This window comes from Halichoerus grypus, chromosome 14 (genome assembly GCF_964656455.1).
Source record: "Halichoerus grypus chromosome 14, mHalGry1.hap1.1, whole genome shotgun sequence".
NCBI classification, from domain to species: Eukaryota; Metazoa; Chordata; class Mammalia; order Carnivora; family Phocidae; genus Halichoerus; species Halichoerus grypus.
Genome location: NC_135725.1, coordinates 52,146,463 through 52,164,368, shown reverse-complemented (window position 1 = coordinate 52,164,368; position 17,906 = coordinate 52,146,463). Strand labels below are relative to the sequence as shown.

Sequence of the window (17,906 nt, the reverse complement as noted above, 5' to 3'; positions counted from 1 at the left end):
TGGTATTAGAAACTAAGATCTGGGTGTTGTGTTGTGTGTACTCATTAGCTACGAGGGCATTTAAAATTTTTTAATGTAAACTTTTAAAAATTAAGCTGTCATCTTATAGAAAGTCAGCTTTTCCAAGCTGAGTTAACTATGTGAAGCTAAATTACATTAATAAATAAAATGTTGAACATTTTTAATGTTTTTTATTTTTTTAAGATTTTTTTTTTTATTTTTATTTATTCATGAGAGACAGAGAGAGAGAGAGAGGCAGAGGGAGAAGTAGGCTCCCAAGGAGCAGGGAGCCCGATGCGGGACTCGATCCCAGGACCCTGGGATCATGACCTGAGCCGAAGGCAGACGCTTAACCATCTGAGCCACCCAGGCGCCCAGTGTTTTTTAATTCATCATCAACATTTAACTGTGAACAGACTTCAGACTGGAATCTAGACTACTAGAAGGTCTGGCCGTCCCGGACCCACATTCCTGCTCAATAGTGATCAGCCCAGGCAGAGGGGCTCTTCTCCTGTCCCGCAGAAAGTGCTCTCAGGTTGTCACAGTACACACCGCTCCCTGCTGTATTACGCCCAGCCGACTTGACTCTTCTATTTCTTTCTGACTCGTGAAGGCATTTGATTTTGTGATTCCTGGTTCAGACTGTATTCAAGTAGGTAATTTACAGATGCCCAGCTTAGTCTGTGAATTTAGCTGAACTTCCATCCCAGAGATCAAATATTAGAGCTGTATTTCCGGTTTCATCCCTATGTCACTATGTTACCCTCATTGGGTCTTTTTTTTTTTTTTTAAGATTTTATTTATTTATTTATTTATTTGAGAGAGAGAGAGAAAGCACTAGTCGGGGGAAAGGGACAAGCAGACTCCCTGCTGAGTGCGGAGCCCAAAGCCCAGTGGGGGACTCCAAGATCATGACCTGAGCTGAAGTCAGACACTTAACCCACTGAGCCACCCATTGGTGGCTTACATGCAATTACAATGGATCTTACATGCAATTACAATGACTACCCTCATTGGATCTTACATGCAATTACAATGACTCACCGTTTCTTGCTCAGTCCCTGCCTTAACTAACCCCTCCAGCTCAGGTGTGAAGAGTCATTTGCATCCACCTGCCATTTTTCCCTCAGCTTCAGTCTCCATGGGTCTTTGCATGCAGTCTGCCCCGAACTTCCTTGGCAAGTTTCCTTTTCTTAGACTCTTTCTGTCTGGAGAAGATACCTCCAACATCTACACCCCTGCCTCAAATTAACTTCCTCCTGGTCACTGCTCCCTTTTGGCTCTGCAAAAAAGCACCCCTCAAATTGGGTTCCAGTCATCATTCTGTCTGGGTCTGCTGCCCTTTCCAAAAAGGATCCGTTACTTTGCTGTCTTTTCCCTCTCTCCTGTCTGCCCCCATCATGTATCTCAGGAGTATTTGTGAGTCATTGCTAGCTTATTTCCAACTGTGCTAAGGTGGAAAGCTACCTGTTTGACACCTTTCTATTTAGATGAAAATAGGCACTTCAATACAAACAGACAGTATGATTTGAGGAGGTGCTTCTTTCACAGTATGAATGAAAACCTGTTAAAATTAATTTCTCTCTGCGATCTGCCAAGTATGAAGAGATAAAAGTATCAACTTTCTTTTTTTTTTTTTTTAAGATTTTATTTTATTTGAGAGAGAGAGCGAGAGCACACACAAGCCAGGGAAGAGGCAGAGGAAGAGGGAGAAGCAGACTCCCCACTGAGCAGGGAGCCTGACTCGGCTCAATCCCGGGACCCTGAGATCATGACCTGAGTTGAAGGCAGACGCTTAACTGCCTGAGCCACCCAGGCGCCCCAAAGTATCAACTTTCACTACAGCCTTATAGCTTTGGGCATGACAATGTTAAACGTGGGCCTATAGCAATTCCCTGGGGAAACTTTCCTCAGAATGAGAGTTTTCAGGCTGTGACTCAGGGCCACTGTTTGGGGATGGGAAAAGCAAGGGCAACCCAAGCAGGCAAAGTCTTCACCACCCCCACTTGATATGGTCATTTGTTCGTGTATTCACTCTACAGATACTCATTGAGACCACCATGTTCTGGTATGCATTTGATGCCAGGGATAACTGTGAACAAGAAAGGTAAAAGGACATTCCCTGATATGACAAAATTTTCATTCTAGTGGGAGACCAAAAAATGGACAATTACAATACAATGTAATAAGTATTGTCATGGGAGAAGTATAGGGTGTCATGATGTGCCTAACACATGGATATCCAAGGAGGATATCCTAGAGGAAGTGAAAACGTAGTTGAGCCTTGAATAACAAATGGGAGTTAGCCAGACAAAAAGGGGAAGCTGAGGAAGAGGGTTTCCAGCTGCCAACTCTTCAGTATGTGGCATCTCCCAGAAGTGAGCCCAAGAGGATCTTAGCTTCAGAGGGCTGGAGTATCATATATAAATTAGGAGGCTCCAGAAGTGATGATGGAGAGATACACATGGTTGGAGCCATAGGGAGTCTTGCCTGCTGTGTTAAATAGCTCTGATTTTACCTTAAAGCGGTGGGAAGCTGCTTTAGAGTTTAATGCAGAAAGATGGATGTGCTGGTTAGATTTGCATATTAGGAAGATTATTTGCATATTAGGAAGATCATCTGCCTGCCAGGTGGAGACTGGAAAAATCCAAGAGTAGAGCTGGGGGGGAAACTCCAGCACCAGGCAGGAGATGATGGTGGCTTGAGCTAGGGAAGTGGCAGTGGGGATGGAGAGAAAATTATAGGCTAGAAACTATTCCGACAAGATTTGGTATTAACTGCCCTTCCCATAATGGGAGAAAGATTCTGCCGGTGGCTAGAGAAAAGTTTTACTTGTGAAGACACCCACAACGTATCATCCATGACAAGGAGGCTGAGTCATTTTCAGATTCTGACTGGGGCTCTGATCCAAGGGCAGGCACCTCAGTCTCAGTCTCTAGCAATAACGAAGTTCATTAACATCTTGTTCTCGGCTCACTCCCATCTCATTTGGCCCATGTGCTTTTCAACAAACTCAGCACGTCTGAACTAGCTACGGTTTGTTTTTGTTTTTGTTTTTGTTTTTTTATGGCTCTTATTGCCAATCCAGAGTGAATGAGTATCTTCTTCGGGTTTTGCTGGGTCTTTCTCAGTCTCCTTCCTCCTCCGTGCCAGGCCGGCAGAGGGTGAGGGCAGACATCCTGCGGACGGAGGGGCAGATGAGGAACAGCCTCCAGCCCCAGAGAAGTGACACTGGGGAGCAGAGGGAAGTGAGACAGGCAGGCACATTGTATTTACAGCCGCTCCTTTGGGTGGCTGAAACAGCACTTCCTCTGCCCGGCAAATGGCACGTCTGAAAGAATTAACAGTCTGTTTAGAGCGGATAATCCCATGCTCGTCTCTCTTCCTTCAGTCCCACCACTGTGATTATAGGTCAGAGGGCAACACAGCGGGCTCCGGCGAAGGGCAGAGGGAGGTGGAGAACAGAGTAGTAGCCACTTTATTTCTAACCATTTGCAGCTGTCAGCTTGTTTGGGGGCTTTTTTTTTCTTTTTTTTAGGCAGAGGAACAAAGTCTTGCTACACGGGATTGTTTTCCTTGGCATGATGAACAGACACTTTCTTGAGGAACGCACTGAGATAACACAAAACATCTGCTTAGAGGAATCAGTCCTCTGCAGCTGACTTTTCATCAGCAAAAGCATGAGGCTTCTATGTATATATATATATGTATATGCATTTTGCAGGAGGCAGGAGAATGTGGGTGGGATGGGCAGCAGAGTCAGCAAAGAGGAGGAAGATGTGTATTTTTAAGAAACAGATCTGTGTTATGAGTTTTTTCTTCATTGTTTTCCTCATGATCCAATTGCATTTTGTTTTGCAAGTGTTTTGGAAATGGTATGTTCTCAGCCACGCTGCCAGAGGAGGTCTGTTTTCTTTTCCCACGTGTGTGGGATGTTGTTTTTATTCATGAACTATTGAGAATGAGTGAATTTTATGACTTGCACAGGGAGTTTCATAGGTGCTCTCCTCAGTTACCGGACTCCAAAGGCATAAAGGACAATACAGATGCCCTCAGACAGGAGCGACTGTTTTAAGGAGAAATGTGGGCATTTCTGGGTGTTATTCGTGTGCCATCAGGGGTCCCAAAAGGATTGGCCAGAACGTTACTAGGTTTCATTTTGTGTCATGTGGAAACTCCTCGGACAACTCTCAGGATATTTCCCCAAATCCACTTTTCAGGAGAGTTTGCCCTTTCGAAGAAAAGGTAACTTGCTCTTTCCTGTTTCATTTGCCCTTCTCCGCACCCTCGGCTTCGATGAGGAAGAGCCCAAACTTCCTAACCACAGTAACATTGGCTGTTACTTAACTGAGTGCCCCCTGGGTGCCTCCTGGTACTGTGCTTGTGTTTAAAATCACCATCTCACAGAGGCCTCGGTATCATTATCCCCATTTCTCGGATCAGGAAACGAGCCTCTTAGAAGTTAGCACACTTCCTCAAGAACAAGCAACGCGGATGGTCCACAGCTAGAGTGTGAACCCAAGTATGATGGACACCAGGGCCAGACGCTTAACCACTCTCCTTAACCCTGGATGACACATGCGTTTGGGGAAGTGAGAACCAAACCTCCCTTTTCCACCTTCATCTTTTAACAAGTTTTGCTTCCCCAAGTCTGCCAGTAGGATTGAAGAGAGATGGAAGGAGCCGTGAGAACAGCCTGTCGAGTATTCTAGCAAGAGTGAAAAGAGCACAGGCTCTGGAATCAGAGAGACTGGGATGCAGGTCCCTTTTCATCACAAACTCGCTGTAAATCCCAGGCCAGTCAGTCCCCTTGCCTTTCTGAGCTTTGATTTCAGGGTCAGCATGTGGCCTAAGAGCCCAGCCCTCCATCCAGCACGTGGCAAGCATTGGTTACACACCCAGCCCGCTCCAGGCTCCGTGGTAGGCACTAAGGATCAGCCGTGAGGACCATCAGGGAGGGTACAGTCTAGGAGATGGGCTGGCCCTGAGTCAGGGATTCCCACAGAGCTGTGTGGAATTACCATCTGGGCTCTGTGCTCAGAAAGTTTCAGGAGCAGATAGCAGATGTCAGACAACCTGGGCGGAGCTCTTAAGAAAGTAGAGGCATTAACTAGGTAAAGGACAGGCTGGAACACCTGCCGACTACTTGTGGGACCTGGGATGTTTGAGGGCAGTTGTCTAGTGTCGCTGGAGACCACCTCCTAGCCCTTACTCTCTCTACCTCCGTGGTCCGGGTCTAACCCGGTGTGATCATGCACCAGACATTGGGCCTTCTCTTCAGCAGAAAAGAGAGAAGATGATGAGAACAGGAATGCGTTTCAGTGAACACAGAAACTACCCCCGGCTCTTGTTTGAGTTTGGGACCTTTGTCTCCAGTCTGTGGCCCCATCATCCCAAGCATTTCTGCATTCTCTGAGGGACTCTTTCCCTTTGCAGCTCCCATAACAGGGTAAAAAAGGAAACATAAGCCATTTAGACAGCTTATTTTCTTTCAGGGGTGTCCGCAAAGGAAGGATTGAATGGGGCATCTGCCTAGTGCAAGGGAGGGAAGAGGAGGAAAGAAGAAAGAAAACGGATTGAAGCTCAGAAATTACTGGAATTTTTTATTAAATTTTGTTTGGGAGAAAGGAGATTTACTAAGTCAGAGATAAAAGGCAAATCCACATGGGGCCCCAGAGAAATTATTATATTCCATGCTCGATTTAGTTCTGGTACTGAATGTGGCTTGGAGATCAGAAAGTTGTGGTTAGGCACATTCATGAACTCTGCAGGGCCCTGTCAGATGCTGACTCCCTGCCGAGCACCACGTCTTCCTGAACAGCGGAGGCAGGGCTGGGCACTGCCTGTCAGGCCTTCAGGAGAGTCCGGGCCCTGCAGGCTCACCTCACCCTCTGCCTTCATCCCAACTCTCTGGCTTAGCTTCCTCCTTGGCCCGATCGTCCAGCAAACTCTAGCCTTGCTTTGAGTCTAATTGTTGGGCAAATTCCTGCCGGAACCACCTATGAGTGATTGGTTTGGGATTCTGACCTCTGCCCAGGCATTTTGCCTCAGCTCACTCTGGCATCTGAGCTCAGCCTGGCCCTGTTTTAGGTTCACCAACTTCATTTCATTACTGACCCATTTGCAGAGACCAAGCTCCATCACATAACCCAAGACCATCCAGATCCAAAGGTGTGTGTGTGTGTGTGTCTGTCTGTCTGTCTGTCTGTCTGTCTGTTTGTCTATCACCTCTTTGGAGAACACTCTTCTGAACACATCTTCTCATTTTGGAACAACTTAAAGTATGAAATTTTCCAGCTTGAATCTGAGAGTCATGGGATGTGGCTCGGGGTGCCCTGAGACTCAATTAGTGATTGCAAATCACTTGAAGACCTTCCGATCAAAGGTTGTTTTCTATATCAATCAGTGCACATCTATTTGGGATTATGGTCACATGGTTTGTCTCAATTATTATAAGACTAGTCAAAGTTTAACTCCAGACACTTCAGACGTGCAGTCTACTTCAGTTAGAGCTACTGGTTAATACTGTCTGCCATTAACTTTCTAATTGAGCACGGTAACTGAAAATTAATGATCACCACCCGAAAAAAAAATACGTTGAAAGGCAAAGAAGGGAGGTTTTAATGATAAGAAAAGAGGAGTTTCAGGTTTTTTCTTCCCACCCCGTAGGTAAGATCAAAATGTTCTTATCACAGAGCTCTCTTTCCTTTTCACCAAAAGCAGTGTGCAGCGTCCCATGCCAGGACCATATCAAGATCCTGGCAAAAGGCTATCATTTCTGCTGGAGCCTTTTTCCCTCCCCCAAAGAGGAGATGATAGACTCACATCTTGACTAAATAAGATCACTGCTCTTTTATGATTCAATTCTGATGGATGACTACTCCCCACCTAGCCCTGTGCCAGGTACTTTTAAAGGCAGACTCAAAATATAAAACAATCCCTTTGTTCAGGGAACTTACAATTAGACAAGATGTAAGTATGAGAACCTTGTAGAAAATAACGTAAGGCAGAACATAGCCACTCTGAGTTCTTTGTAAGTTCAGAACTGATGTGTTAATACCCAAACTGCCCTCCTGAAAAATAAATATGCAGGAGGAATTTAATCCCAAAGTATTTTCTGAAGAGCATTGGGTCCATGGGATACTAAAAGTAACAGTTCACAAGAGAGTGCTTACTGTCCACAAGGCATTAAGCAAAGCCTTTTGTACATTTATTTAATCCTCATAACAACCTCAGGAGCTAGAGATGACATCAACCTCTTTTCTTTCTACGGGGGGGAAATTGAGGCTTAGAGGGACTAACCATTTGCATATGACTGCATTGTGAGTAGGAGGTAGAGTGAGATAGAAACAAAAGCCAGGCTTTTGTTACAGGCTCTGTGTTTTAAACCAATAGATATTATGAGGGGGAAAAGAGGGGTTCAGAGTAAAATAGGACTTTTTGCTACAGGAATTCTCAGGTCCTTTCCCATGCAGAGATACACTGTAAACCTCTATGAAAGCAGGATTTTTGCAAATACATTTGATCTCATGACCTTTTTTTTTAGCCAAGGCTCTCCCAAATTAGTGAGTTTTAAAACATGTCTTGGGAAATACAAAAGTGGAGGGTCCATAATATCTCACAAACACAAGAGAAGCAGAGGGACAGGACATTGGATGTGGTCCTGAGCTGGGTCAGTGGGGCCACGTGTCCACGTAGACTGCCTTTGCCCAGATCCAGCCAGCATACCGTTCCCTCAGGTGCAGGCCATCATTGTAACAAGCCCAGCATCTATTTGTGATGATTCATTAGCCTGTCATTCTTCCTACTGCTGGACTGTAGCCATTTAAAGCCAGCAAACACACATTTTTCAAGCTCCTTCTATAAGCCAGGTCCTGGGCTAAGTGCAGGTCATAAAATGCTGGTCTGTTCCCTACCACCATGGAGCCCATAGTAACAGGATGCAGAAGAAAAAAACCTGACTTTTAGAGCCAAACCATTACTTCCCTTTAGCTGTGGGGCTAGGGGCAAATACTTTAACTCAGCTAAGCCTCCGTTACTTAAAAAAAAAAAAAAAAAACTGCCAGGCGCGCCTGGGTGGCTCAATCCATTAGGTGTCCCACTCTTGATTTCAGCTCAGGTGAGGATCTCAGGGTCCTGAGATGGAGTCCCGCATTGGGCTCCATGCCCAGCAGGGAGTCTGCTGGAGGATTTCTCTCTCTCTCTAAATAAATAAATCTTAAAACAAAAAAATAAAACTGCAACTATAATACCACTGCTCAGAGTGTTCTGGGACACACTGCAAATCACGCATCACTCAGGGCTCCCTTTCCTTTGTCTATTTAATGAAGATTGGATACTTCTTAGCACCACGGAGACAAAAACCCTCAGACTAATCCAATTTCATGAGCTGGTGCCTCTGACTGTCAAGGAAGGGAGTTGATCAGCAGGGCCGAGTCTTGCCTTATCTTGCTGCCATGTAGCCAGTTACACAGGGCGAGATAGTTCCAACGTCCACCAGAGGGGTGGACATCCAGTTCTTTACCTCCAAAGGAGTGATCTCTTCTACTTCCCACCTTCTGAAGGTTTATTTAAAACACACACACAGACACACATGCCACATAGACATATGCATAATGTACACACATTCATACACATACAACACACATATACACACATGCACACATATATACACATGCATACACACACCTACACATACATACAAACACACATATATACATGCATATACATACGCACAGACACATGCGCACATATATACACATACATATACATACACACAAACACGCACACATATACAGATACATATACACACATACACATACATACATGCACATATACATACACATGCACACATATACACACACATATATGCAGATACATATACACACATATACATACACACATGCACACATATATACACATGGACACACACACAAATCTGAACACCTGGAAGGCAGAAGAGAAGGGGAGAAAAGAGCTAAAATACATAGAAATGGCCCCTGAACCCATAGATGATATTGAATGAATTTCCCAACTGCTATGTAGCTTTCTTATTCTTTTTTTTAAGATTTTATTTATTTATTTGAGAGAGAGAGAGCACAAGCAGGGGGAGCTGCAGGCAGAGGGAGAGGGAGAAGCAGATTCCCCTCCGAGCAGGAAGCTGGACATGGGGCTCGATCCCAGGACCCTGAGATCATGACCTAAGCCGAAGACAGACACTCAACCGACAGAGCCACCCAGGCACCCCAAGCTTTCTTATTCTCAACCCCATGCTCTGTGAGCTGGGATTTTCTCTCTGGTTCAGCCGAGAGCCCGCTGGGGTTCCTGGGCTCCCTAGAACTCCCAGCCCAGGACTTCTCAGCTTCCAGAGTTGGCCTGAGGTGACTGGTGCATGCTGAGCACACCCTAACTCGAACCATTTGCAATATTCACTTTTGAAGAATGAATTACATGTAAGAGAGGGAATGGTGGAAGAGTCTGATCCAACTTTGCAGCTAGAGTCAAGAGATGCTGAGCCTGGGTTTTACCTACCGGAGGAGTTCAGGTGAGAAATAACAAAAGTAGAATTTAGTCTGACAGTTCCCACTAAGGACCGTTACAGTACAGATACTAGTATAAGGACACTACAAAGCCAATGTTTTTATCTATTTTACAATGCAGAAGAGTGATGAAGTAACCTGCCTGTACAGCAAATAAATTGTAGGACTAGGACTTTAAAACTAGGTCTTCCAGAATCTCAAAGCCACTCCTCTCCACTACTCTAATGATCATTTCTAGCCGTGGTCCAAAAGGGAGAGACAAGAGGCAAGCCAAGTTCTAGGACAAAGGCACGGCCAGAGACCAGGTATGGGATGGAAGGGAGAGCCAAGAGTTCAGAGCTGAGCAGAACAGGGATGGGGGAAAGAAGCAAATGGGGGACCATCTAGAGGGACCTAGCAATTGCCATGAACATCCTCAATGTGCCCGAGACTGCCTTGCCTGCAGTCAGTGTGTGGGGTGTGGGGCTGATCAAGCAGGTGAAGTGGTACAGCTGAGACTCCCCGTGTTCCCTGGCTGTGGTGAGTTGGAGGCAGTGGGAGTGAAAGGTAAACCCACCACGGGGGCTCAGACCACACATAAAGGAAGGGCCACAGAGCTGGGGGTGTGTGCAGAGCCCCAGCGGAGCATCTCAGGTTTTCAAGGTGGTCCTGGGCTTTGGAGTTGGACAGACCTGGCTCCAGGCCCCTCCCCTACTATTTGCCAGCCGGGTGACCTTGGGCAGCTACTTAATTTTCCCAAGTCTGTTTTCCCATCTTTGCGATGGAAACAATAATAGTACCTGCCTTCAAGCCTTGTCAGAATTCAATCAGCTAATCCATGTAAAGCTCTTGGCTTAGTTCCTGGAACATAGTAAGTGCTCAGTAAATGTTGGCTTTTTCTATTAGTCCCAGGTTCCTAAGGCATGAACAGAGAAAACACATATCTCCTTGAAGGCAGCGGAGTGTATTAGCTGACCTCTTATCACCTTGCATCTTTGACTGCCAAGGACGTAGACTTTTTTCAGACTTCTCTCACTTCCCACCACTTTTCTTTTTTTTTTTTTTAAATCCTATTTCTGTACCACCAAGAGTAACCTTTGGATGCCTCGTTACACTTAGCCATCGAGCTGTGCCTCTATCCTTGGCAGAGAAAGAGTGTTACCCTCCAAACATAACCAGATCTTTTGGTGTTGAGAACCAGGCTGACTTGGTCCACTTCCCAGCCCTGCCCCTTTTTGGCTAAATAGCCTGGGGCAAGTTAATCTGTGCTTCAGAGTTTCAGTGTTAGTCCTCTGTGACATATGAGTCGTAAAGCCCACTTTGCAGATAGGTTGTAAAGGAAACATGTCAACTCTTGGTGTTGTCACTGTGTGGGTTACGGGGCTCCCCTTCTGATGGGAACACACTTAGAGGGATTCCATCACCTCTGGGACTTGGGCTTCTCTGAAGACTCCAGACCCTTCCCCAGCCTGGCAGCTTTTTGCTGGCCCCTCCTCAGCATAGAAAACCACCCATAATCTCTGCGAGGGGCTCCCCACTCCCTAGCGTTACCTCACCTCTATCCCCAAATCCCAGCATCTGTTGCCCAGACAGCTGCCATGCTGTGCCCGAGTCTCTCCCTGGGTTCATTTGATAGGTCCCACTTTGTGTTTGAAGAAAAGCTGGTATCGGTGCCGGGCCCCAGGGAGGCAGATCTTGCGCCTGCCATTTGCCAGTCATGTTCTGTCTCTCTCATCGTGCCCTGGGGGTCCCAGGTGATCCCATTACAGAGTATCTCACCAGACAGCTGCCACTGGGACCCTGTGGAGGGATGGACAGGGACCAGGAGCCCACCCTAAGCACACTCTGCAATTCTGTTGGAAGGTTGTAGCCATGTCTACCTTTTCTTGATAAAGGTAATATATTCCTTATAACAACAGCTAAATGCTGCAGACCTTACAGTGCAGAGGGAAGGAGGGTCCTTCCTATTTAGTGAGCTCTTCCTCTATTCGAGGCACTGTCGAGGGATTTTACTCGTGTTAACACCCTCCTACTCATGCAAGGAAGGCCTTATTATGACCTTTCTTTTATAGATGAGAAACCAGAGTTGCCTGGGCACCACTTCTAATCCTCACAACCACTGGAATTTTTATCTGTGTCTAATCCTCCCAACTGTTGGAATTTTTATTTACATATGGAAGAACTGAAGCTCCCAGAGGTTAAATCTCTCGGCCATGGTAATACAGCTGGATAAGTTGTAGAGCAGGAATTCAAAGTCTGTTTAACTTACAACATGTTACCACTTAAGGTGCCCCCTCTGGCCCCATAACCCACTCGTACCTTCCTCAAGGAGATGAAGTGGGGATAAGTGTAATGTCCACTGTCTGTGGAGGGTGTAGCATTTGCCCACCCCGGAAACAGTGAATCTCTGGAGGAATTTGGATCAGAATTTGCACACGGGCAGCCTGTAGGCCACATTAAGTTAGAAAGATGTCTTGTTTTGACCACTGGTATTTTTTAAAACTTTAGATTCATCGCTCATGTTTAAAAAATGTAGCAAGTTCACATAGAACTCCAGATTCCTGAATTATCTTGAAAAATCAGAAGTTCTGGGCACCTGGGTGGCTCAGTCGTTAAGTGTCTGCCTTCAGCTCAGGTCATGATCCCGGAGTCCTGGGATCGAGTCCCACATCGGGCTCCCTGCTCGGCGGGAGGCCTGCTTCTCCCTCTCCCACTCCCCCTGCTTGTGTTCCTGCTCTCGCTGTCTCTCTCTCTGTCAAATAAATAAAATCTTTAAAAAAAAAAAAAAATCAGGGGCGCCTGGGTGGCTCAGTCGTTGAGCGTCTGCCTTCGGCTCAGGTCATGGTCCCAGGGTCCTGGGATCGAGCCCCGCATCGGGCCCCCTGCTCGGCAGGAGCCTGCTTCTCCCTCTCCCTCTCCCCCTGCTTGTGTTCCCTCTCTCGCTGTGTCTCTGTCAAATAAATACATAAAATCTTTAAAAAAAAAAAAAAAATCAGAAGTTCTAAGAGCCCTGGGCCTCTGTCCCTGTCGGGCCACCGTTGGCTGGAGTTTTGCCACCACTACTCCCTTTGAGGAGAAGGTGCTTTCCGATTTGCTGCAGTCCCCGCGGCCCCGTTACTCTGTCAGGGAGCACCCGTCTCCCTCTAGTTCTCTTAGATTAGATGTAAAAGGAAAATGAACCTTCTTGTGCTCTATAAAGGGGGGGGTGGGGAGCAAGAAGGGAGAACACACATTTCTATGTAAAAATCAATATTTAATATTTATATATAAATAAAAGCAAATATTTATATGTAAATAAAACCAAATACATATGAATATATATGCATATATATATAACCAAAGAAACAAACCTGGCCTTCTTCATTAATTTTTTTGGTCTCTTCCTGGTCATTGTTGGTATTTAAACATAACAGCATCATTAGCCACTTTTTTTTCTTTTTAAAGATTTTATTTATTTATTTGACAGAGAGAGAGGCAGGGAGAGAGGGAGCACAAGCAAGGGGAGCAGCAGAGGGAGAAGCAGGCCTCCCGCGGAGCAGGGAGCCCGATGCGGGGCTCGATCCCAGGACCCTGGGATCATGACCTGAGCTGAAGGCAGACGCTTAACGACTGAGCCACCCAGGCGCCACCCATTAGCCACTTTTTTTAGGCGTGTCTGATGCAGCTGCCCACGCAGAGCCAGGCATCTGCAGGCTGGCCTGGAGGCTCGCGTGCAGGACGGTTCTCCAGCCTCGCACGTGCGCTCCCGGGCTTCTGGAGCTTTCCCATCACGGCTTTGTTCTCTCTCTTCTTTTTTTGACTTCTTTAGGTGTTCCCTTCCCAAAGAACTTCCTTCAGATCTGCAAGAAGATCCTGTGCCGCCTTTTCCGTGTCTTCGTCCACGTCTACATCCACCACTTTGACCGGGTCATTGTGATGGGTGCGGAGGCCCATGTCAACACCTGCTACAAGCACTTCTATTACTTCGTCACAGAGATGAACCTCATCGACCGCAAGGAGCTAGAGCCTTTGGTGAGTGTCGCTGAGCAGGGCTGCCACCCAAGCGGCCCCCAGGAGCTCAGCCATTGGTCACAGCACACTGTCAGGCCCACGCAAAGGGCTCACTCGTGGGGGGCCGTTAGCCAGGAGGTAGAGGTGGGCGTAAGGGTCAGAAGACGCCAGGATGTCCACTGCCATCACCACATAGGGTCTTACATTTCTCTCCGAGCGGTGGCAGAATGTAGTGGGATCATAATGGTTTGGGCCAGAGGGAGTAGCTTTCATTCTCAGCTCCAAAACCAGCCACCGATTTACATAATCCCTTAAATGAGCATCTTTGATCTCTTACATCATCTGTTTAAAGATAATGAGAAACATTCTTTCACTCGGGAAACATATATTTAGCACCCACTGTGTGTCCGCTGCTGGGCATGCAAAGTAAGCAAAACTGCCTTGGAGTAGCTTTGACTCCAGAGCTAGAGACAGAAGTAAGCCCCAGATGAGAGTACAGTATCTCAGGGACTTTGCTTTTCGTACTGAATCTCCCGTGTTGCAGTTTTAATGGGATATGTTAAAATCCAGAACATTTGATTTAAAAAAACTTTACCATGATTGTTTAGGCGAATGGGGCCTTCTTGTATTTGCTCCATAAGGTGTTTTTACAGTTGGACTCAATCTGTGCTCTAGAAGCCAAGGAACCTTAAAACTCCCAGCATCTTTTGTAACATGTAGTGGCTTAATGTGGATGTCCTCATCACAGCTGTTTCTAGTCGGCTCTACTGAGTACTTTCTTAACCAGTATAATACAGTGCTTTATACTAAAATCATGCTTTTTTCTTGGAACACTAAAACTGGCAGTTTTGCTAAATATAACTGACAGGGCAACTAACTTTCATCCAAGTCCATTTGAATATGAGCAAAGCAGAGGCCAGGCTGTGGTCTTTTGCTAATCCATCTTCCTTTCTCTTTATGTATGTGTTTTTTAAATCGAGGTTTTATTGTTACTTATGTATGGTGAGGCCAACAGATCAGGAAAACAATTGCCATTGAAAAGATAGATTATTATACTCATGGATCCGAAGAGAAGGGGGCACACCGTGTCATGGGGAAGGAGGGGGTGCACGCGGGTAGCCACCAAGGCTGGTCAGAGGCAGAGGAAGAAGGGAAAATGTGGGCAAAATCCTTTATTGTGGTTTCTCTGGGAAGGAACAGGTGAGTCAAACTAAGCAGGATTAGAATTGAATTGACTAATTTGAATCATTTCAGGAGGCTCTGGGGATTAGGGGCTGTCTTAATTGTGTGGTACCTGGACCTAGGGTGATGGGGGGGGCAATAGTAGCCCTAAGGGTGAGAGGCATAGAGGAGGTGGTTGGAGTTGTGAGCTCTGGATTGATTAGTTTGTATTGACTGGGGAGTAAACAGCTGGAGGGTGAGTTGTTTACTACATCTAGGAATTGGCTAGCCCTGGGAGGGCCAGTCCCTCCAGGGTCAGCAAGTTCATGATGTTAAAGAATCAAAATAAGGGACACCTGGGTGGCTCAGTCGGTTAAGTGTCTGCCTTTGGCTCCAGGTATGATCCCAGGGTCCTGGGATCAAGCCCCACATTGGACTCCCTGCTTAGTGAGGAGCCTGCTTCTCTCTCTGCATGCCGCTCCCCGTGCTTGTGTGTGCTCTTTCTCTCCCTGTCTCTCTGACAAATAAATAAATAATATCTTTAAAAAAAAAAGATTGGAAATTCGGTTAAAAGATCTAAGTGCTTGACTCCAAATGCTTAAAAAAAAAGAATCAAAATACCAAAGAAGGAAAAAGGCATGCTTAAAATGGTCCAGTACCTGGATCCGGCAAAGAGATTTATATATCACCATTAGAGTTTCTCAGCTTGAAATCTATTATTGTGCTATGAGAGTACATGTAAAAAATATTTTTGTTTGCATCACTAAGCGTTCTGGAACAAAGCAAGACTTTCTGGGCACAAATAAGTTATCTCACTGGCTAAGGAAGTGCTTGTTTTCATTTTCTTTCACAACAGCTTTCTAGAAAGTTATTGGGGGGCAGGAACCAAGCTGTCTCTGAATTCAGTTGGACAAACAGTGTGGATAGAAGCTGAAATACTTCCTGGTTGATTTCTCCTACTCTGTCCTGCTTAAAGGCAAGTGTGGGTTAACAGTCACTACAAGAAGAAAAGGTTGTGCAAACAGCTCAAGGGAGTTCAAAGACTGGAAAGAGTTGATAAAGCTAATTTTAGAAAATGTCAAGGACAAAGGAAAGAGTGACTAGGGGCCATGGAAATGAAGAGGGTGGAGAAACCATGAGGGGAATTACCTTCCCCAAGGTTCCATCCGAAGGAAGAGGCTCTCCTAAGCACTCACTGTTTCGGTTTCACTGAGCTAAAGGAGCAGAAACATCGGATGGATAGAGCCGAAAGTCAATTTCTTCTTTACGTCCAGAAGCTTTAATAAAGGCCATTGTAAGACAAAGCTGAGCATGAGCCAGTAGAGAAGGCCTTTCTTTGCCATCAAAACACTCCCAGTTATTTTCTGTCACTGAAGAAGAGCCCCATGGATTCTAACGCCTAGCAGTGCCAGGAGCTGGCTGGAAGACTAGAGTCACAGAAAGGCCCCGAACAGCCCAGGACTCCAGATGAAAGCCTCTTTGGAGGCATGGGGAGAAACTGACTGGATTAACCAAGAATTATTAACAGTGGAAGTGAGCAAGAAGGGTATCAGTTTTTCCCCTAGAACCTTTTATTTCTTTAAGTCTGGCTTGAAACAGTGTCCTTCCTACCTTTCTGTTTTCTTAATTGTAATTGCAAGGTGATTAATTTTAATGCTTTTACATATTAACACGTGTTTTCCATGCTGAATTATCTGAAATTATGTGTTCATTTTACACAAACCAAAACCTATGAAGTGACAGAAAGAGATTGAGGATGTTTCTGAGGACAATAATTATATAATGTCAGGCTCTGGATACTTAGCACAGTCCAGTGTCCATTAAAAATACTGGATTTGTGGATTGTTATTACTGAAATGAGCACTTTCAGTAGTTGATAGTGCTACAGTACCTAACTTCTTTTTTTTAAGATTTTATTTTAGAGAGAGAGAGAGAGCAAGTGTAGGGGGGAAGAGCAGAGGGAGACTCCATGCTGAGCACAGATCCTGACCTGGGGCTCCATCTCAGGACCCTGAGATCATGACCTGAGCTGAAACCAAGAGTCAGACACTTAACCGCCTGAACCACCCAGGCACCGCAGAATACCTAACTTCTAAGTGGACTGTAGCAATGAACATATTAAAACCAGCCATAGTATGTCAAATCAACACATTTTTCTTTGATTTGCATATATCAAATTCCGTATATATGCAACATAAGTTATTCAGATGTTCCAAGGCATAAGAAAGATGCTTTCAAGAATTTACAGATGCAGGGGCGCCTGGGTGTCTCATTCGGTTAAGTGTCTGCCTTCGGCCCAGGTCATGGTGTCAGGGTCTTGGGATCGAGCCCCACGTCAGGCTCCATGCTTAGCAGGGAGCCTGCTTCTCCTTCTCCTCCCCACTCTTGCTATCTCTCTGTACCTCTGTCTCTGTTTCTGTCTCTCTCTCAAATAAAAAAAAAAAAGAATTTACATGCAGTCTAAAAAATGTAAAATCATGACACACTCATCTTCTGCCCTGGAAGGATGATAAAGAAGTCAGGCATTTGGCTTCACATTGTAGCATTCATTCTTTAGAATTGAAGGCAGCAAAGGGCCAGAAGGGCAGCATGTGACCTGCCAGTTTCCTTTAGAATGTCAGCATTCCCCGAGTTCCCACACCTCCAGTGAGACATTCCTGCTATCATGCCTTGGAATGTAGAACGCAGACACGCCACCTTCTGTTTCTCTCTGCCACACTTCCTCCACGCACAGCCACCCGCCTCGGTTCCCAGCGCCTACCCTGTAGCTTTTGTCTGATGTTGACTGAGTGTCCAGCACCCTGGTGGTGTGGAGAATCCAGCACACCACCAGGGTAGGAGATTCAGTCTCCGTGCTTCAAAATAAGACTCAGGCTCTCTGGGTTCAAACTCTTCATTTACTAACTTGCAGTCTTGAGCAAGATGGTTGGTTTTTCCAAGCCTCATTTTCCTCATTCATAGAATGGGTATAATACTTGAATTGTTGTAAAAATTAAATGGATTAGTCACATGGTAAGTGCTTGAGAAATGTTGGCTGTTAAATGAGATAATGAATATTAAGTAGCTGGCATATAGGAAGCAGAGGTACCCCAATTCTCTCTTCCCAGCTCCCGTGACCTCTTGCCATCTTAGTGATCCCCTAGGTAGCCTTGTAACAGATAGAGTTTATCGTATTTGTATTGGTGTCTCTCATGGGATGGTCAGCTCTTTGAGGGCTGGGAGTTTACAGGATATAAG

General features: G+C 45.7%; 1 protein-coding gene across 5 annotated transcripts in view; it reads left to right on the top strand.

Moving 5' to 3' along the window:
* Window positions 1-17,906, top strand: part of MOB3B (MOB kinase activator 3B) — a 204,158-nt gene that overhangs the window by 141,924 nt on the left and 44,328 nt on the right. For 3 of the 5 annotated variants that reach the window (XM_036106384.2, XM_078061326.1, XM_036106383.2), the window contains exon 3: window positions 13,327-13,529. In XM_036106384.2, the coding sequence (XP_035962277.1) occupies window positions 13,327-13,529 (203 nt within the window). Of the gene's footprint in view, window positions 1-13,326; window positions 13,530-15,525; window positions 16,097-17,906 lie in introns of those variants that run through there. The other 2 variants (XM_078061325.1, XM_078061324.1) reach the window with 1 other exon arrangement.